General features: G+C 33.6%; 1 protein-coding gene across 3 annotated transcripts in view; it reads left to right on the forward strand.

Moving 5' to 3' along the window:
- LOC123536806 (rho family-interacting cell polarization regulator 2-like) overlaps positions 1-17727 on the forward strand; it is a 107064-nt gene that overhangs the window by 19197 nt on the left and 70140 nt on the right. The window contains exon 1 of one of the 3 annotated variants that reach the window (XM_053528701.1): positions 2885-3296. The exons of the other annotated variants lie outside the window; for them this stretch is intronic. Within the exon in view, the coding sequence (XP_053384676.1) occupies positions 3233-3296 (64 nt within the window). The 5' untranslated portion in view covers positions 2885-3232. Of the gene's footprint in view, positions 1-2884; positions 3297-17727 lie in introns of those variants that run through there. 3 annotated transcript variants of the gene reach the window in all.

The following is a 17727-nucleotide window of genomic DNA, read 5'->3' on the forward strand; positions in this document are numbered from 1 at the left end:
ATTTTCCTTGTTATTCTTTGGGAATAATTTTTCCTTGTTATTCTTTGAGAATAATATGGTACATTTTCCTTGCTATTCTTTGAGAATAATATAGTACATTTTCCTTGTTATTCTTTGAGAATAATATAGTACATTTTCCTTGTTATTCTTTGAGAATAATATGTGGTACATGTTCCTTGTTATTCTTTGAAAATAATATGGTACATTTTCCTTGTTATTCTTTGAGAACAAAATGTGGTACATGTTCCTCATTATTGTTTGAGAATAATATTGTATATTTTCCTAAAATAAATTTGGTACATTTTCCTTATTATTCTTTGACAGTAATAATTGATACATTTTCCTCATTATTCTTTGAGAATAATGTGGTATATTTTTCTAAAATAAATATGGTACATTTTCCTTGTTATTCTTTGAGAATAATATGGTACATGATATTCCACGTAATGTGTTTATTTGTAAGAAGTATATTATATTAGTATGATTATTTAGACGCACTTTGAATCATCCTAGACTAATCATACCCTGAAAATGCGAACAGTTGCTGATGGTTGCCAATCTATGAGTTTTGATCACATTCTCCGAGAGAATTTTCTCAGCAAGGATGATTGCAATGGATTTGTGCATGATTAAGATACAAAAAACCTATTCATACTGGAAATATAGTTTGTTACCCAGGAATTAATCTATTTTGTTCTCATGTTTTAAATTCTAAATAGGAATTGTGCCTATTCATCATTATTGGATTTTGAAAGTGGTTTCACCGAAGTGTAAAATTTCTTTTGGAGAAAGGTGTCATGGGAAATTTAATTATATGAATACCAATTTGTTAATTTATTTGAAATATTTTTAAAAACTCCATGGATGTCATTAATATTTATACAAAGAAAAGTATGTAAAAGACACCCGATTAATTACATCAGTAATCAAATAATATGCGGTCAAGACGAAAGGGAAAATAATCTTATGCGCTTGAGGAAGGAAAACAAAATTTATTAAAATAAAGAGAGTATAGTGTATTTATTAACCATTATCATGCTGGACATGATTGATTCTACCTTTGCGACCAGTGTAGATCATGATCAGCTTGCGCTTCAGTGCAGTCTGATCAAGATCTGCACTGTTTGCTGTTATGTCAGTAAATTTTCAGTGACCACCCCTTTGAGTAATAAATGGTACTGCCCAAATTGAATGATGGACCAGTCCATTTTAGAAATTCAGCAAGGTAAAGGTTAATAATCATGTGGGACTACCTTTCATGGATTTCTTCATTGAGTCAATCCACATTCATTTCCACAAATTTATTTCTTTTGATAGCCATTTTGATGGAAAATACTAAATTCCTTGCCTACAAAATGAACAGATTTCTCAGTATACAATACTCATATCTTTTAAAGGAAATATTTATTTAGAAAAAGGATTTGTGTAAATTGAACTTATTTCAACAAGGAAGAAAACAGCTGAATCCTGTTATAATTTGCTTAATGTAAGATTATATTATTTTTTTTCCAAGATAAATACACTGATATTAAGTCTATATTAAGTATGAACGTGTCATTTTTATCTTGGAATTTTAAGTAGTATTAAAGTGTTTTGCCATTAAATTATGATTTCTTTTTGTCTTCCTGATTGGAGTAACTTTGTTTTTTTTTACTTTAAGGTGATAGAACACCCATTTCAGTCTTGTTAAAGTGAAAGTTAGACAATTTGATTTTGTTGATGATCAATAATGTGCATGTTATCCAAAAATGTTTTGAGTTTACACTTTAAAACCATCATAGGTCAGTCCCCAGGGTCGTCACTACTTTAAAAGCATATGGTCACTTTTTAGAATGCTTGATCATAAGTTAAAAGTGCAATATTTCTTTATTTTCAGTTTCAGAATTGTTTTTACTGATGCCACTTCTATGATGAGGTCCTTTCAGTGGTACCAGGAATATCAAGCTCTAGGGTAACTGTTTAGATGAAGACTCTGCCAAGTTATTGCTAAGACAGTTACCTGAAAGCGGATATTTCCATTTGCACCTACAACAAATGTTAGATATTTTTTTAACTTGTATTTTGTATTACACAATGAATGAAACACAGAACTATTTTCTCATAGATTTAATTGCATTTAAACAAAGCATGGGATACATTGTTACTTAAGAATTTTTAGTTTTAAGTAACTTACTGTAGTGTTAGATTTTGTATTTCTTGAAATTATGGCTTACCGGGTATTTTAAACAAAAAACTTAACTACAACGTCCAGTTTTCCAGAATGTATTAGGATTATTTCCCCCTCCCGCATTCTTTACCTTGACACCAGGTTACAAATGGAATATTATGATTTCCGAAAAGGCTTGTTCTTGGTGGGGCAGAAGTAACAGATTTTTTTTATACTTTCCCAGGTTTACAAAAACTGTTTAAATGAATAGCTTATCAGTAAATCCTATCATATACTTTATGTAAGTAAATTTCAATACATTATGCAAATAAATGTTGTCATGATGATACATACCTGCTAGCAATGATAAAACTATATTAGGTATTGTTATCTCTTAAATTGTTATACAGTTTTACATATAATCGTTAATGAAGTGTAGGGTTGAGATAGGAGAAAGGAAATTGGAAGATACAATTAAGCTATATTATTTTACATTTTTGGGTGTAAAATTCAGTTTTTTTTTCTAATTTTTCATTTTGAAAATGTAAGCAGTATGTAAAATAATTCTTTTAGACACATTCAAAGAAAACACTGAAAATCTATAGGTTTTTGAAATGAGAAATATTGTAAGTGTTTATGCTCAATTGTTTTTCTATAGTGGATACATGTGAAGGATCGTAGCAAATAGACATGTGTTAGATACGAAATGTGAGCATAATGCACAACTGCATGTCAAGAATGTATGGTTTTCATATTTTGCAACTCTTATGATATAGGAACGTAGGATTTTATTTTGTAAATATTGTTGATGAGCTTGGAATGTGAAAAAAAAAAGTTTTATGTTTGATTTTCAGTCAGCGGCTATATCATTTTCAGGGAGAAAACAAATTGGTATATATAGCAAAAGTTCATGAAAATTCTATGAAAAACTTCAATGTGTATATCACTCTTCCATGGGACTTTCTTGATAACAGTGTGAGCATGGTAAATACATTATGTTTTCATCATCACAGTGCTGATATTAAATATGTGAAACTTTCACCAGGAATATAAAAAAATGATGGAGTATTAAATTTCGATAGAAATATGTGGAGTTTTAATTGGGACATATGCGAGGCGAATGAGTATCAACTGCGAAGTCTGCCTAGAGGTAAGTCTATTGAGTTCCCCACTGGTGCTTCACCGGAGGGGACTTAGGGATTGCATGCACCCAATCAACCAGTCAGTCTAAAGTTTGTCAGTTATGTAAAAGATCCTGATATGGCAGTAACTTAAAAAGTACAATTTCTTTATGAAACTTGGTACATAAATAGAAATAATTTGGAAAATTTACATGCTATTTAATATTTCTGATCACCTGTCTATTTTGTCTGTGACTGTCTGTCAGTCTGTCAGAAAAGTTGAGCCCTGCAATAACCTAGAAAGCATAAGAGATCTTTTACTTGTTACCTGATATCTACAACGTTTAAATTAAAAGGCAAACAATTTGGCAAGAATATTAACATTTTAGCATTCATGGTTCCTTTAATTTTTCTGGTTTTCTCAAAAAAAATATTGCAGACCGTTTGAACTGGACACTATTATATAGCATTTGATGCCAGTTGTGGTTCTGGTCTAGATGAAGGTTTCTGTAAAGTAAATGCTTTCTAGCCAGATGTTCCTAATTGACTATAAAATTACAAAAACAGCCAGACAAGTTGTCATAATTACTCCATGTTGCTCACAACCTGTAAGTTAGAAACATGTTCCACCAGAATTTGGTAATCTATTGTATAAACTATCAACATACGATTATGGTGTCAGCTGCTTTCTATAAAACTAGGTTTTCTAAATTTTATGTAAAAAAAACAACAGATAAAGCAGTCATCCAAATAGATGTTATTATATAATGCATAATCACATGGTCAAAAAATTAATGATACACATAGGGCCATAAAGGGAAGTAATTCAATATTATTTTCTGCTATGGTAGTAAGTATTCAAACCATTGGCAAATATATGAGTAAACAATCACTGAAAATAGTATAAAATAGGAAATAGACATATTCTTATGTTCTTCATAAAAATAGTTACATTTATTTATAATGAATAAAGGCATGGTGAGCTCTTCTTTATACTCAGTTACTAAAATCATAAAGTTTTGAAAATGAAAATATTTGACTTGTTCAGAATGAGGATTTAATTTATACAAGGTTTATCTTCACACAGGGTTGATAGAGTTTATCAACAGATAATTATTGGTATTTAGGGTAAAGTGATTACCCACTGATTAAGGGGATCAAAGTTTAATTGGATTTGTGCAGTGCATTGTTCATTTAAATTTATCTTTAGTCAATATTTGATCTGAAAGTTAGGTGTAACATTTTAGTTTGCCCTCTCCCATCTAGTTTTATCTTTAGTCAAAAATATTTTGAGTGGAATTATAGAAAGTTACATCCACTTTCCGCTCCAAAAAACTTTGTATATCAATAATGAGAAAACATTGTTAAATAGTATTTTTAAAGACAGAAATATCAAAAATCATAAATACCATAGTACCTATTAAAGATCGGGTATTAACTTTAAAGGTCCAATACTAAGGAAAGTGAACATTTTAATTTCTTTTAAAAAACACAGAAACTATTTCATTTTATTGGAAAATGAAAGTTGGTATGTAGAAATTTAAAATATATAGCAGTATATGTACAATTATTTTTCTATGAAGTATGAAGAAAGTTAAAAAGACCTGGGGGGTCATTCTGTCGATTCATTGAAATTTCAACATAATACACATACATTTCTTTGAGATCCAAAGACCTTCTGTAAATTTTGACCTGCCAATCTTCATTATTTAGTGTCTTGCAGAAGTCTATGCACTGGCTATGAAAAAAATTGCCAACTCACTTTCTCTTAGTAATGGACCTTTAACTGAGATGAAAGTGTGAACAACAAAACTGACAGGTCCTGGAGGCGTCACGCTAATTGCCGATATTTACAGGTCATTCTGATCTATAAATTTTTAACAGATCGTAACAATTAAAAAAGCAGTTACACCTTTTGTTATTGGTTTGAATTGAGAAACTCCTGTTGTTTTGAAAGGTGCTATTCTGAGAAGTTGAAAACAGTTGCTAAAAATATTTGAATGAAAAAAAGAAACAACAAATGTCAAGATATTTTATTGGTTTTTCTATTAAAAAAAAAAAAAAATCCCAAAAAACCCCAAAATTGATACTACAGCGAGACTGATTCCGCTCTCTGCCATGGAGTTAAAATTTATTAGCAGTGTCAATGTAAACACTCAGACTTTTGTTTTCAATCTGCCTCAATCATAATTGACCAAAAATGTTTTTTTCAGGATTTTGGGCTGAAATAGGGGGTGCATTTTTTACACATGTACGCATTATACACGGGTATCTGTGGTACATTATTTCACATTATAATAGATTAATGGATGAAAGATTTTGTCTTTGAGGAAAACTGTTGTTTCATTTCTCTTGAGCTGTTAATTAATGTACAGTAATTAGTTTTATTGCCGAATGTGAAGGAAGTTATTGCAAGAAATGTAGCAAGTAATTGTTTCTACCTGTACTATAACAATATTTTGTCTTGTAGAAATATAGGCACATCCTGTAATGCATTAGTCATAGAGTCTGAATAGCATTTTGATGGAGTTTTCAGTATGACTGGCTACATATTTGCTTTTGTACTGGTCATATCTATTTCATCAAACATTGGTATCTCAATGTAATACACTTAGGTGTCTTTCTGTCCTTAATATATAGCAAATGAGAGTCATATAATTAGATGAGAAGAGATTCGTAAGTGTTCACAAGCAGATAATTTTGTAATCTGTCTTTAAAAAAAAAAAGATGACTATGATACCTTACTCTGGTTGCCTGTAAAGAAAAAGAAATCAGTGAATATTGAAATGTTTAAAATTGTGTTTGTGTGTCATTATTTTTAGCTCAACTGAGCAAGGTGAGCTGTTGTGATCACAGTGTGTGTCACCGTCGCCGTACATGGTCAACAGTTCGACTGTCAGCATGGTAGAGATCACAACTGCAATCCAATCTTAATGAAATTTGGTCAGAATATTACCCTCAATAAAATGAAGATAAGTTTGTTACTTGGTCAACTTGGGTCAAGAACTAGGTCACAAGGTCAGTTAATAGGAGAACCTTGTTAACTGTCTCAAGGCCACATTTTATACCGTTATGAAACTTTGTCAGAATCTTTGTCTATGAAATCTAGTACAACTTCAAAACTAGGTCACTAGGTCAGATCATAGAAAAACCTTGTTAACATTCCAGGGGCCATACTTGCTACTTGATCATCTTAAGTCTTTGTCAGAATGTTTGTCTTACTTAAACTTTATACAAATGGCATTCATACACTGGAAACTATGGTTGACATTGTTGTGGCGCCCCGCCGAACATTGTCACGGTGACTGCCCCCCTGCCGAACGTAGTTATGGCTCCCCAACACATGTGACCCCGCCTGAATGTTGCCCCGCCAACTGTAGCTCCACCGAACATCGCCCTGCTGAATGTCGCCCCAACAAACACGCCCGCCAAACATGTCGCCAAATGTCACTTAATGTCCACCTTTTACGCCAGTTTGCTTGATACAATTATATAAATTCGGAAGGTGAAAAGATGACATTTTGTGTGAAGATGTTTGGAGGGGCGCCATAATGATCTATGTGGCACAAAGCAGCCACCATAGAAAACACACTTGGTTCATTGGGAATTTTTTTTTATCTGAGTTTTTGCTATTACTAGGTTCACTGTATCCCAGTTTTACCATAATCACATCAAAAAGATAATTAGTTCTCAATGGTACAAGAAGAAAAATTGCAGATCTGATTGAAGTGAACATAAATAACTCTACCATACCTTTGTAATGATTTAAAATCAGAAAATGATCAAGTCTATCTAATCTAAGGCATCATTATTTAGAGTCTCTATGCAATTTTTGTACTTGAAAAAGATAGGAAGAAGCCATTAACCTTTAGCCTGCTGGCGGTGTGTTATTCTGCCTTTGCAGCCAGTGCAGTCCAAGATCAGCCTGCACATCCGTGCAGGCTGATCATAGTCTGCACTGTTCGCTGTTCAGTCAGTAAATTTTCAGTGAACACCCCTTTGAATAATAAATGGTACTGCCCAAATGGAATGATGGATCAGTCCATTATAGAAAAACAGCAGGGTAATTAAAAAGAATTCAGGTTATTAAGCAGTGCTAGCATTTCATTGAAATTTTCAGATGAAAATCTTGTTTATTGCTTCAGAAGATAGACTACTGTTCCCTGCTTGTCTGTGGCATGAGCCAAAAATAATATTTTCTGATAGCTAATGGAATTGCAGACGGCCTTTTTCATTGTAAGTTTTTGAAGGGGAAGTGAAGTTTTGATAAACTTGCTTAACAATTTGCATAAAGCATTTATATAGCAAGATGCAAAATGATGTCATAAAGTGGTGTCATAAAACAGCTATATGACATCATGTATGTATTTATGTAATTTGTGTCAGTTGAATGTCATAATAAAATGGCTTTAAAGAGTGTCACTTATAGTTCAGTATGACATTGCAGAAAGTCAAGTTGAATGTCATAAATGACTTTAAAGAGTGGCATATATAGTTTAGTAAGATATTGCAGAAAGTCAAGTTGAATGTCATAAATGACTTTAAAGAGTGGCATATATAGTTCAGTATGACATTGCAGAAAGTCAAGTTGAATGTCATAAATGACTTAAAAGAGGGACATATATAGTTTAGTAAGATATTGCAGAAAGTCAAGTTGAATGTCATAATAAAATGGCTTTAAAGAGTGTTGCATATAGTTCAGTATGACATTGCAGAAAGTCATGTTGCTGGTCAGAGACAACACAACATTGTTACATATAGCTGAATATGACATCACAAAAAGTAATTTTAAATGTTTTAAATGTTGTAGATAATTCTATACAGTTCAGTGTGACAATGCAGAAATAAATGTTGAATGTCATAGATAAATCAGAAGTTGTCACATATAGTACAGTGTTGTTGTAATGCTGCCTCTTTGTATTGTTTTGGCATAATCAGCTCTGTGTCATTTATTTCAATAACCTGCATTTATTTCAATGACCTGTTTGATGACTGAGGTCAAAGATCATATTAATAGATTTTAATATCTGGGTGTCCAGTATATTTTTAACACTGCTTGAAATTAAAAGATTTCTGTATAATCTGGTATAGAATTTTGCCACTGTCAGACAATGATTTCAAGCAAACATTATACTCAGAAGTCAGACAAAATTTTTTATATACTATTAGGTTTGTATAGTTTATTCCATTTGTCAGAGATTAGAAGTACAGTATGTAGAATAATTTGTGCTGAAATGGATATAGTCGGGGATACATATACAGTAAAACTTTGTTCACTCAGTCACTAAGGGGAAGAAAATGCTCAAACTTTTTCAAGGTTTCGAGCAATTCAAACATATGGAATCAGTCACTGACCATTATGAATTTGCTCAAATCAACTCTGGCGTTCTTGCCATCAGTGCTTTAGCAAGTGGTGTTGCACCATAGAAATAAAAATACTGTCTAGTCTTGTGTGATGTTGTGTGGCAAATGCAGCAAATTGCATATGGATTTCCTGCACTGCTGCCATTAGTGTATACAATAGCTGCAATCATATTTATGATTTTTAATTTCTTTCCAGGGAAGAATAGAGAGAGAAGATGAGCTGTTGATGACAGACTTTGATCAATAAATATCCCTGATAGCGATCTGTTTTAATATAGAGCACATTTTATCCTTATGGAAATGAGACATTAATATATCCTGGTATTAGATTAATTTTCCCTGTTCTCAGAGTGGGTGTAGCAGAGGTTTCCTTGATTATTGAAGTGGTAGGTGGAAGTTGTAAGGTAGAGGGGGATCTGGGGGTATTCCAGTTTGGAATTTCACTTGCTACAGGAAAACAAGTTTTAGGCTTCAGACCTCTATAGCTGGTGGAATCCTTCCCTGGCCCCTGATGAAACCCCTGTATTGATGCACCCAATAGACAGAACGCTACAGAATTAATACCAAGTTGTTGAACGTCTGCTATTTGAAGCATGCCGTTGACCAGAAAAAAAGATTATTTTTCTGAAGATTTTCATTCTCCACTTCTGATTCTTGTGGGGAAGTTATCAGTGGAGAATTATTGAAGTACTGGTTCCGATTCACAATCTAGATACAATGCTTTAGTTTCAGTGTGAATGCAGTTGTAACATAATCAGTTGAAATACTGTTGAAAAGTCAGGTCTTAAATATTAATCATCACAAAAAAAAATTGTCTAGCATTTAAGAGTTTTAAGTTTTGCATTTAAGCCATTTTACTGTACAACCAGATGTATGCAGAAATATGGCAAGTGATTTGAGTAATAGCTCCTCTTGGAAAAGTTTTGTGTGCAGGATCTGCACCATCAGTTAAGAATGTAATGTTTCAGAATTTCATCATTATGCTGCGTATATATCGTATATATCGGCTGAGAAATCTCCCCGGTATGCTGAAATATATACTATCATGCCGTGTGGCAAAAAAATGCAATCCAATGTTTTTTGTTCTGATTTCTGTTCATTGCGTCTTCCAGATTGACAAATGAAAAAAGACATTTGGATATATTGTAAATTCTTACAGTTTATCTTCTGTAGATTGATAGAGAACAACAGTGACTAAGCAAACAGCAACAGTTACTCAAGAAAAGTAACTCTAAATTGGCAGTACATTTGTTACATTAAATTCCTTTCCAGTATTATTAATTAACTTCCTTTCCTGATAACGTTTTATTCCACAGTTTTATTCCATTTTCCTGTTTCTTAAGAATATATATGAGCCGCGCCATGAGAAAACCAACAAAGTGGGTTTGTGACCAGCATGGATCCAGACCAGCTTGCGCATCCGTGCAGTCTGGTCAGGATCCATGCTGTTTGCTAACAGTTTCTCCAATTCCAATAGGCTTTAAAAGCGAACAGCATGGATCCTGACCAGACTGCGCAGATGCGCAGGCTGGTCTGGGTCCATGCTGGTCGCAAACACACTATGTTGGTTTTCTTATGGCGTGGCTCATATATAGGAAGGATAGTTAGCTCATTTATGCTTAGAACACAACAATAAAAGGTTTACATGCTGTATATTATTGATAAAACCCTACCTGGCTATTTTCCTTCTATTTTCTAAAGTTTGGATAATTCAATTTGCTCATCTGTTAGGAACTTTGAGCAGTCACTGTTATATTGTATAATTATCATCTTTATACCTAGTAGATAGAGCATGACTGTGGTCATCATATTCCAAAAGATGGCTGGAATCATTGCTTTGTGTTTTTACTTGTAAGAAGAAAGACAACCAGTATGAACATATTTAGAACTGGAGTTATAGTCTCCCTTACATGAAAGTCAGATAAATCTGAGGGTTGATTGCTGGTTCAATCACACTTGATGACTTTTGCTTATAGGAACAGTTCCACAATATAAGTTTTTATTAAACTGTTAGTAGTAGTGAATATACCTATTTTCAATCATTATGGCTGTATAAGATAGGTACTGTCCTTTATATTATACAATTAATGAAATATCAGCGAAGTCATTACACACTGGCATAGAATTAAACAGTTTCAAAGTTGTGGGGGGTGGGGGGGCTAACAAAAATCAAAATAGGGGCAATTAGCTTAATTCAGAAGCTGCTAAAGCTAAAAATAGAAACCTCTTATATATATATAATAAAAAGAATTATAGCCTTTTCTTAATTTCACAAAAATAGGCCATAGTGAAGAAATCTGGTTTGTTCAACTCGTCATACACTTTTTGAAGGAATGTATTCAAAGTGGCTCAGATGCTCAACCTTAGCTGAATATAAAGGATGGCACAGTATATGGGGGCATCAGTGTCCTATGGACACAATTCTAGTTGTGTCCTTTTGTGCATTTTGTGCTTTATTTCTGGAAACACTTTTAATTTGATTTTTTTTTTTGATATGTGCCAAATTTTTTCACAAATTATTTGATGAATACATAAATACTGCTGAATTTCTTGTGTTACTTATAAAAGCAGACAACATGACATTTGAGAAATATGGTGGCTGATTTTCGCCATTCTTCATCTCGAAAACCTCTGCAACGAAAATCTGCTGATTGTTATGTCTTCACTTTATTGAACCGAAACACAAAGTGTTTAAAAAGCACATAAAATTTTTATCTGCAAACATCGTTGGTTTGTTACCCTTTTGTATCATAGCCCCAAAGATATGAACCCCCACCCCCCCAAACACACATAGAAACAACTTTTTTGTCTTTTTGTGTCTTTGCAGCTTGTTATGGCAGAAATCAGCCACCATAGAAATAGGTATGTTGCCATGCTGTTTTAAAGTACAGCAACAGGTGTATTAGAATTAATCCCCCTGCTGGCTTTTAAAAGTTAATTAAAACTGAAGTCATTGAAATTCTGTCAGTAATTTTATCAGGTTATGTTTACAAAGTGGTAATTAAACCAAGTAAAACAATCAGTTAGTCATTAAGTTTTATGGCTGTGTCCATGATTATGTACACAAGCTCTGAGATAACCTTTCACATCAGTAAATAACTTAAGGGACGGTCAACAAAATTTACAGCCGGGTAATCCATGCCCTACTTGTATATATGAAAAGCTGTAGATACACCTTATACTGGCCCAAGGAATGGTAAGAACTGTAAAAAAAGCAGGGAAGGAATATGTTTGATACTATACAGATGGCTGACTGGTCACACACTCGGGAGGATTGCCAGAATTCTCGGTACAAAAGACAGTCAATGATTTTACAGTTGTAGCTTAAAAAAGCTCTAAAATGTTCAATAATTCATATTCCTTCAGTTATGATCCCATTATGTTACATGTATTTGCCTCAAATCATCAGTCACATTACCTCAAATCATCACACTTATTTGTCATCACACACATTCGCCTCAAGTCATCACACACATTGCCTCAAGTCATCACACATATTCGCCTCAAATCATAACATATTTGCTTCAAATCATCACACACATTCGCCTCAAATCATCACTTATATTTGCCTAAAATAATTGCACATATGTACCTCAGATCATTACATATATTTGCCTCAAATTATTACACATACGTACCTTAAATCATCACATATATTTGCCTCAAATTATTACACTTACGTACCTCAAATCATAACATATATTTGCCTCAAATTATTACACTTACGTACCTCAAATCATAACATATATTTGCCTCAAATTATTACACATACATACCTCAAATCATCACAGTCATACATTCATCATAATTGCCAGGGGATGGACCACCTCATGTTTACAATGTTATAGACTAATTCTTCTTGTGTTCTTTGTAATTTAAATTTAACTTACTACAATGGTTTCATCTGAATTTCCATGAAATTTTCAAGCATTGCAACCAAGCTTTGGAATTATTTTTTATGCACAAGTAACTGCATATTTTCATTTTGAATTTATTATAGATGTGAAGCAAACTCCTACGCAGTAGTCTCCCTTGCTGCTACGCTCTCCATTGATCACCGCCAACGCAACATTTATGTGACCATTGTTCATCAAGTGATGGTCAGTAAACATGGCGGACGAAACTCTGAAAAATGGGTTCCTCTTAATTGTATTTAGCTCACCTGAGCACAAAGTGCTTAAAGGTGAGCTTTTGTGATCACCCTGTGTCCATCGTCGACCGTCAGTCGTCCGTCGTCAGTCGTTGTCAACAATTTGACTGTTAACACTAGAGGTTACAATTTTGGCCCAGTCTTAATGAAACTTGGTCAGAATGTTACCCTCAATAAAATCTTGGATGAGTTTGATATTGGGTCATCTGGGGTTAAAAACTAGGTCACCAGGTCAAATCAAAGGAAAAGCTTGTTAACACTCAAGAGGTCACAATTTTGGCCCAATCTTAATGAAACTTGATCAGAATGTTACCCTCAATAAAATCTTGGATGAGTTCAATATTGGGTCATCTGGGTTCAAAAACTAGGTCACCAGGTCAAATCAAAGGAAAAGCTTGTTAACATTCTAGAGGTCACAATTTTGGCCCAATCTTAATGAAACTTGGTCAGAATGTTACCCTCAATAAATTCTTGGACAAGTTTGAGATTGGGTCATCTGGGGTTAAAAACTAGGTCACCAGGTCATATCAAAGGAAAATCTTATTAATACTCTAGAGGTCACAATTTTGGCCCGATCTTAATGAAACTTGATCAGAATGTTACCCTCAATAAATTCTTGGACAAGTTCGATATTGGGCTATCAGGGCTAAAAAACTAGGTCACCAGTTCAAGTCAAAGGAAAAGCTTGTGAACACTGTAGAGGCCATATTTATAACTGTATCTACATGAAACATGGTCAGGATGTTAATCTTGATGAACTCAAGGTCCAGTTTGAATCTGGGTCATGTAGGATCAAAAACTAGGTCACCAGGTCAAATCAAAGAAAAAATTAGTTAACACTGTAGAGACCACATTTAAGACCATATCTTAATAAAACTTGGTCAGAATGTTAATCTTGGTGATCTGTAGATCGTGTTCAGATCTGGGTCAGGTGGGGTAAAAAACAAGGTCACTAGGTCAAATCAAAGGAAAAGCTTGTTAACACTCTAGAGGCCACACTTATGACTGTATCTTCCTGAAACTTGGTCAGAATGTTTATCTTGATGATCTTTAGGTCAAGTTCGAATGTGGGTCATTAGAGGTCAAAAACTAGGTCACCGGGTCAAATCAAAGGATTAGCTAGTTAACACTTAAGAGGCCACATTTATGACCATATCTTAATGAAACTTGGTCAGAATGTTAATCTTGATGATCTTTAGGTCAGTAGGTCAGGTGAGCGATACAGGGCCTTCATGACCCTCTTGTCTTTGTGATAGGTAGAGGTATTATATTTCAAGTGAAAAAAAATTGCCAGAATTGAAAATTAAGGTTAAACTAAGAAAACTTTGAGAAAAAATAACGAAATAATTACATAAATAAAAAAGTCCACTTAGATGAATTTTTGATAAAAAATTTGTGTTGGCAATGATCATTGAGGGGGTAGGTGCAAGGGAGATCACTGCATAGGAGTTTGGATGTGAAGTTTCAGTGTATTTTTGTACTCTTGCTTATGGACCAACCCCATTCCCAGTTTAAAGCTCTGCTTACCTTTACTCTTTGTACTGTTTTCTATGGCACTGTAATTGACTGTAATTCACCTGTGATTATCAGATCAGCAGGGCATCTAATTGCAAATAATTGCTCTTTGTTTCTTTCTGGATAATCTTTGAAATATAGTGTTAGGTTTGTGTGCCAGCTATAAAATAGTGCCATCATCATATTTCAAAAAAGTAGTGCTATCATCGTATTTCGTATTATAATAAAATAAGGCAAAATTAGACATATTTTCTGTGGATGGATTTGATAAAAATTGTGTTGAATTCTTCTAAGAGTTACATTGGAATTAATTTTTTGGAAATGACTTTTTTCAGTTATGCATAAGTTTTCTGAATTTATTTCTGTATGTTTGTCGGAGCAGTTTAGGTTGTCGAACAATTCAAGTATTGAGACTGTTTTTATGCAGCAATATGCATTCTGTTTTAAAATAATAATAATAATAATAATAAAGGAAAATGATATTTCTGAAACTTTTAATTGTACCCCCCGACAACAAAGTTGTAAGGGGGGTATACTGGTTTCAGGTTGTCTGTCTGTCTGTCCGTCTGTCTGTCCGTCTGTCTGGCTGTCTGTCCGTAGACGCAATCTTGTGCGCACAATCTCTCCTTATCCCCTTGACAGAATTTAATGAAACTTCACACAAGTGATCAGTACCAACAGTAGTTGTGCATGGGGCATGTTAGGTTCTTTTAGAAAAAAAATTGCAGAGTTATGGGACTTTGTTTTTTTGTTACTATACTATATACATAGACACAATCTTGTGCGCACCATCTCTCCTCATCCCCTTGACACAATTTAATGAAACTTCACACAAGTGATCAGTACCAAAAGTAGTTGTGCATGGGGCATGTTAGGTTCTTTTAGAAAAAATATTTGCAGAGTTATGGGACTTATGTTACTATACTATATACATAGACACAATCTTGTGCGCACCATCTCTCCTCATCCCCTTGACACAATTTAATGAAACTTCACACAAGTGATCAGTAACAACAGTAGTTGTGCATGGGGCATGATAGGTTCTTTCAGAAAAAAAATTCGCAGAGTTATGGGACTTTGTTTTTTTGTTACTATACTATATACATATGGTAGACACATTCTTGTGTGCACCATTTCTCCTCATCTCCATGACACAATTTAATGAAACTTCACACAAGTGATCAGTAACAACAGTAGTTGTGCATGGGTCATGTTAGGTTCTTTCAGCGACAAAAATTGCAGAGTTATGGGACTTTGTTTCTTGTTAATATACTATGTACATACAGTCTGCATATGCAATCTTGTGGGTGCCTAATCTACCAAACCCTTACACACAATTTAATGAAACTTCACACAAGTGATCAGTACCAACCCTAGTTGTGCATGGTGCATGTTACATTCTTTTAGATAAATATTCTGCATAGTTATGGGACTTTGTTTTTTGTTACTATACTGTACATACAGTCTATATACATACAGTCCACATAATTATGCAAGCTTGTGTGCGTCAAATTGCAGTGTACTGTGTCAGTGCATGCGGGGGGTACATTCATCACCTTTAATGATAGCTCTAGTTTTAATAGCGATCGATAAGTAAAGTTCATCTATTTGTTAACAAATATCTATTATTAACACTGCCGCTTCATTTCTGTTGGAACTAATGAAATCTTTTAGCCTGCTAAATTTCTAAAATGGACTGGTCCATCATTCAATTTAGGCAATACCATTTATTATTTGAAGGGGTGTTCACTGAAAATTTACTGACTGAATAGCGAACACTGCAGATCATGATCAGACTGCACCGATATGCAGGCTGATCTTGGTCTGCACTGGTTGCAAAGGCAGAATCACTTGCCGACAGCTGCTGAAGCTAAAGGCTAATCAGGTGCAGCAGTATGTTTTTACGAAATACAGTCCAACATGTATACAAAGACCATACCTTGGAAAAGAAAAAGTGATCTTTATCAGCTGGTGGTCTTTATTCAAAGGTTCAACTACAGCTTTAATGTTTTATTTGATAAAAAAAAAGTATACAGTGGTTCATAGAAAGAGTCAGATGATTTCTGTACATAGGTGGTCCATGAACACAGGTTTGACAGTAATGGGTAATAAAGAGAAAAAATATTTGGTTTTCATATTAACCCTTACCATGCTGGACATGATTGATTCTGTCTTTGTGACCAGTGTAGATCATGATCAGCCTGCACATCTGTGCAGTCTGATCAAGATCTGCACTGTTCGCTATTCAGTCAGTATCTTTTTGGTAAGCACCACTTTAAACAGTTAACGGAACTGTCCAAACTGAAAGATGGACAAGTTCATTATAGAAGGGCTAAACATAGTGAAATGCAATAGTGTGCAAAAAAAAAATCTGAAAATAATTAAAGTACTTTTATCACTAGTTAATAATTTCCATATTAAACAAATTACAGTTTAAGGTCATGTTTTGATGGTACTAGCAATTACTAGTCACCTGCTGAGTGTTGGTAAACATTCTTTTAATACTTTTTATATATATTTACAAACATGACAAAAAATTTAACAAAACCTTAAATGAGATCAAAATTAGGCTATTACTTCAGTTTCCAGTTCATTAAATAGTTAAAATACTTGTTATTTTGTAAAATCACACATATCTGTCAATATTGTTAAAATTTGCATTAAGAACTTCAGTACAGACTAGGTCCCGCTATTGTGCTGTTCGTGGTCAGTCGTAAAAACTTGATCACTTGTGAAATTAGGTGTTGAACTTGTATGTTATTTAAAGGTATCAGTCTAAAAATCTTTTTGGTAGTGTATCTTAATATAGATTTAAGGTATTACTCGACATTGACAAAATACTTTGTGAAAAGACAAAATTTTTAAGTCTTGTTAATTTGGTAGGTAATAGATTTATGAAGGTAGCGAGTATATTTTCTTTGCTATGTGGAACAAATTTTCAAGGCCAAAGATGCAAAAGAAATTGTTACAGGGTTGTAAGGGCATATGTTGAAAATGAAAGTCTCATTGTTGAGGCCCATAGTGCCAAACAGGGTATGTATGGAAGTATAAGGCTTCGATATCATTAATCCGGACTAGATGAAAGCTCAAGGTCACTTTCCCTTTAATAGAACTATGGAGTATAATTTGTATGATGTTATAACTATTTAGGAATTTAAATGTTTATTTTATTTTTATCAGGTGGACTTTAATTAACACTTCATTATCTGCTTGAAAAGTTAATTTATTGAAAAAATAAAAAAGGGAGGTAATTATGATTGAATTTCTTACATCTCGTATAACTTAAAAATGCATAATGCTTTTTAATTTCATGTTAAGAACAGAAACAGTTTTTGTGCAAAGATTATACATCAGGTTAGAAAAGCAGGTCTTTTGAAGCTGAACATTAACTTATATATTGTCAGAGCCATAAAGGGAGGTAATAAAAAAAG

Source organism: Mercenaria mercenaria, chromosome 17 (assembly GCF_021730395.1).
Source record: "Mercenaria mercenaria strain notata chromosome 17, MADL_Memer_1, whole genome shotgun sequence".
Lineage (NCBI taxonomy): Eukaryota > Metazoa > Mollusca > Bivalvia > Venerida > Veneridae > Mercenaria > Mercenaria mercenaria.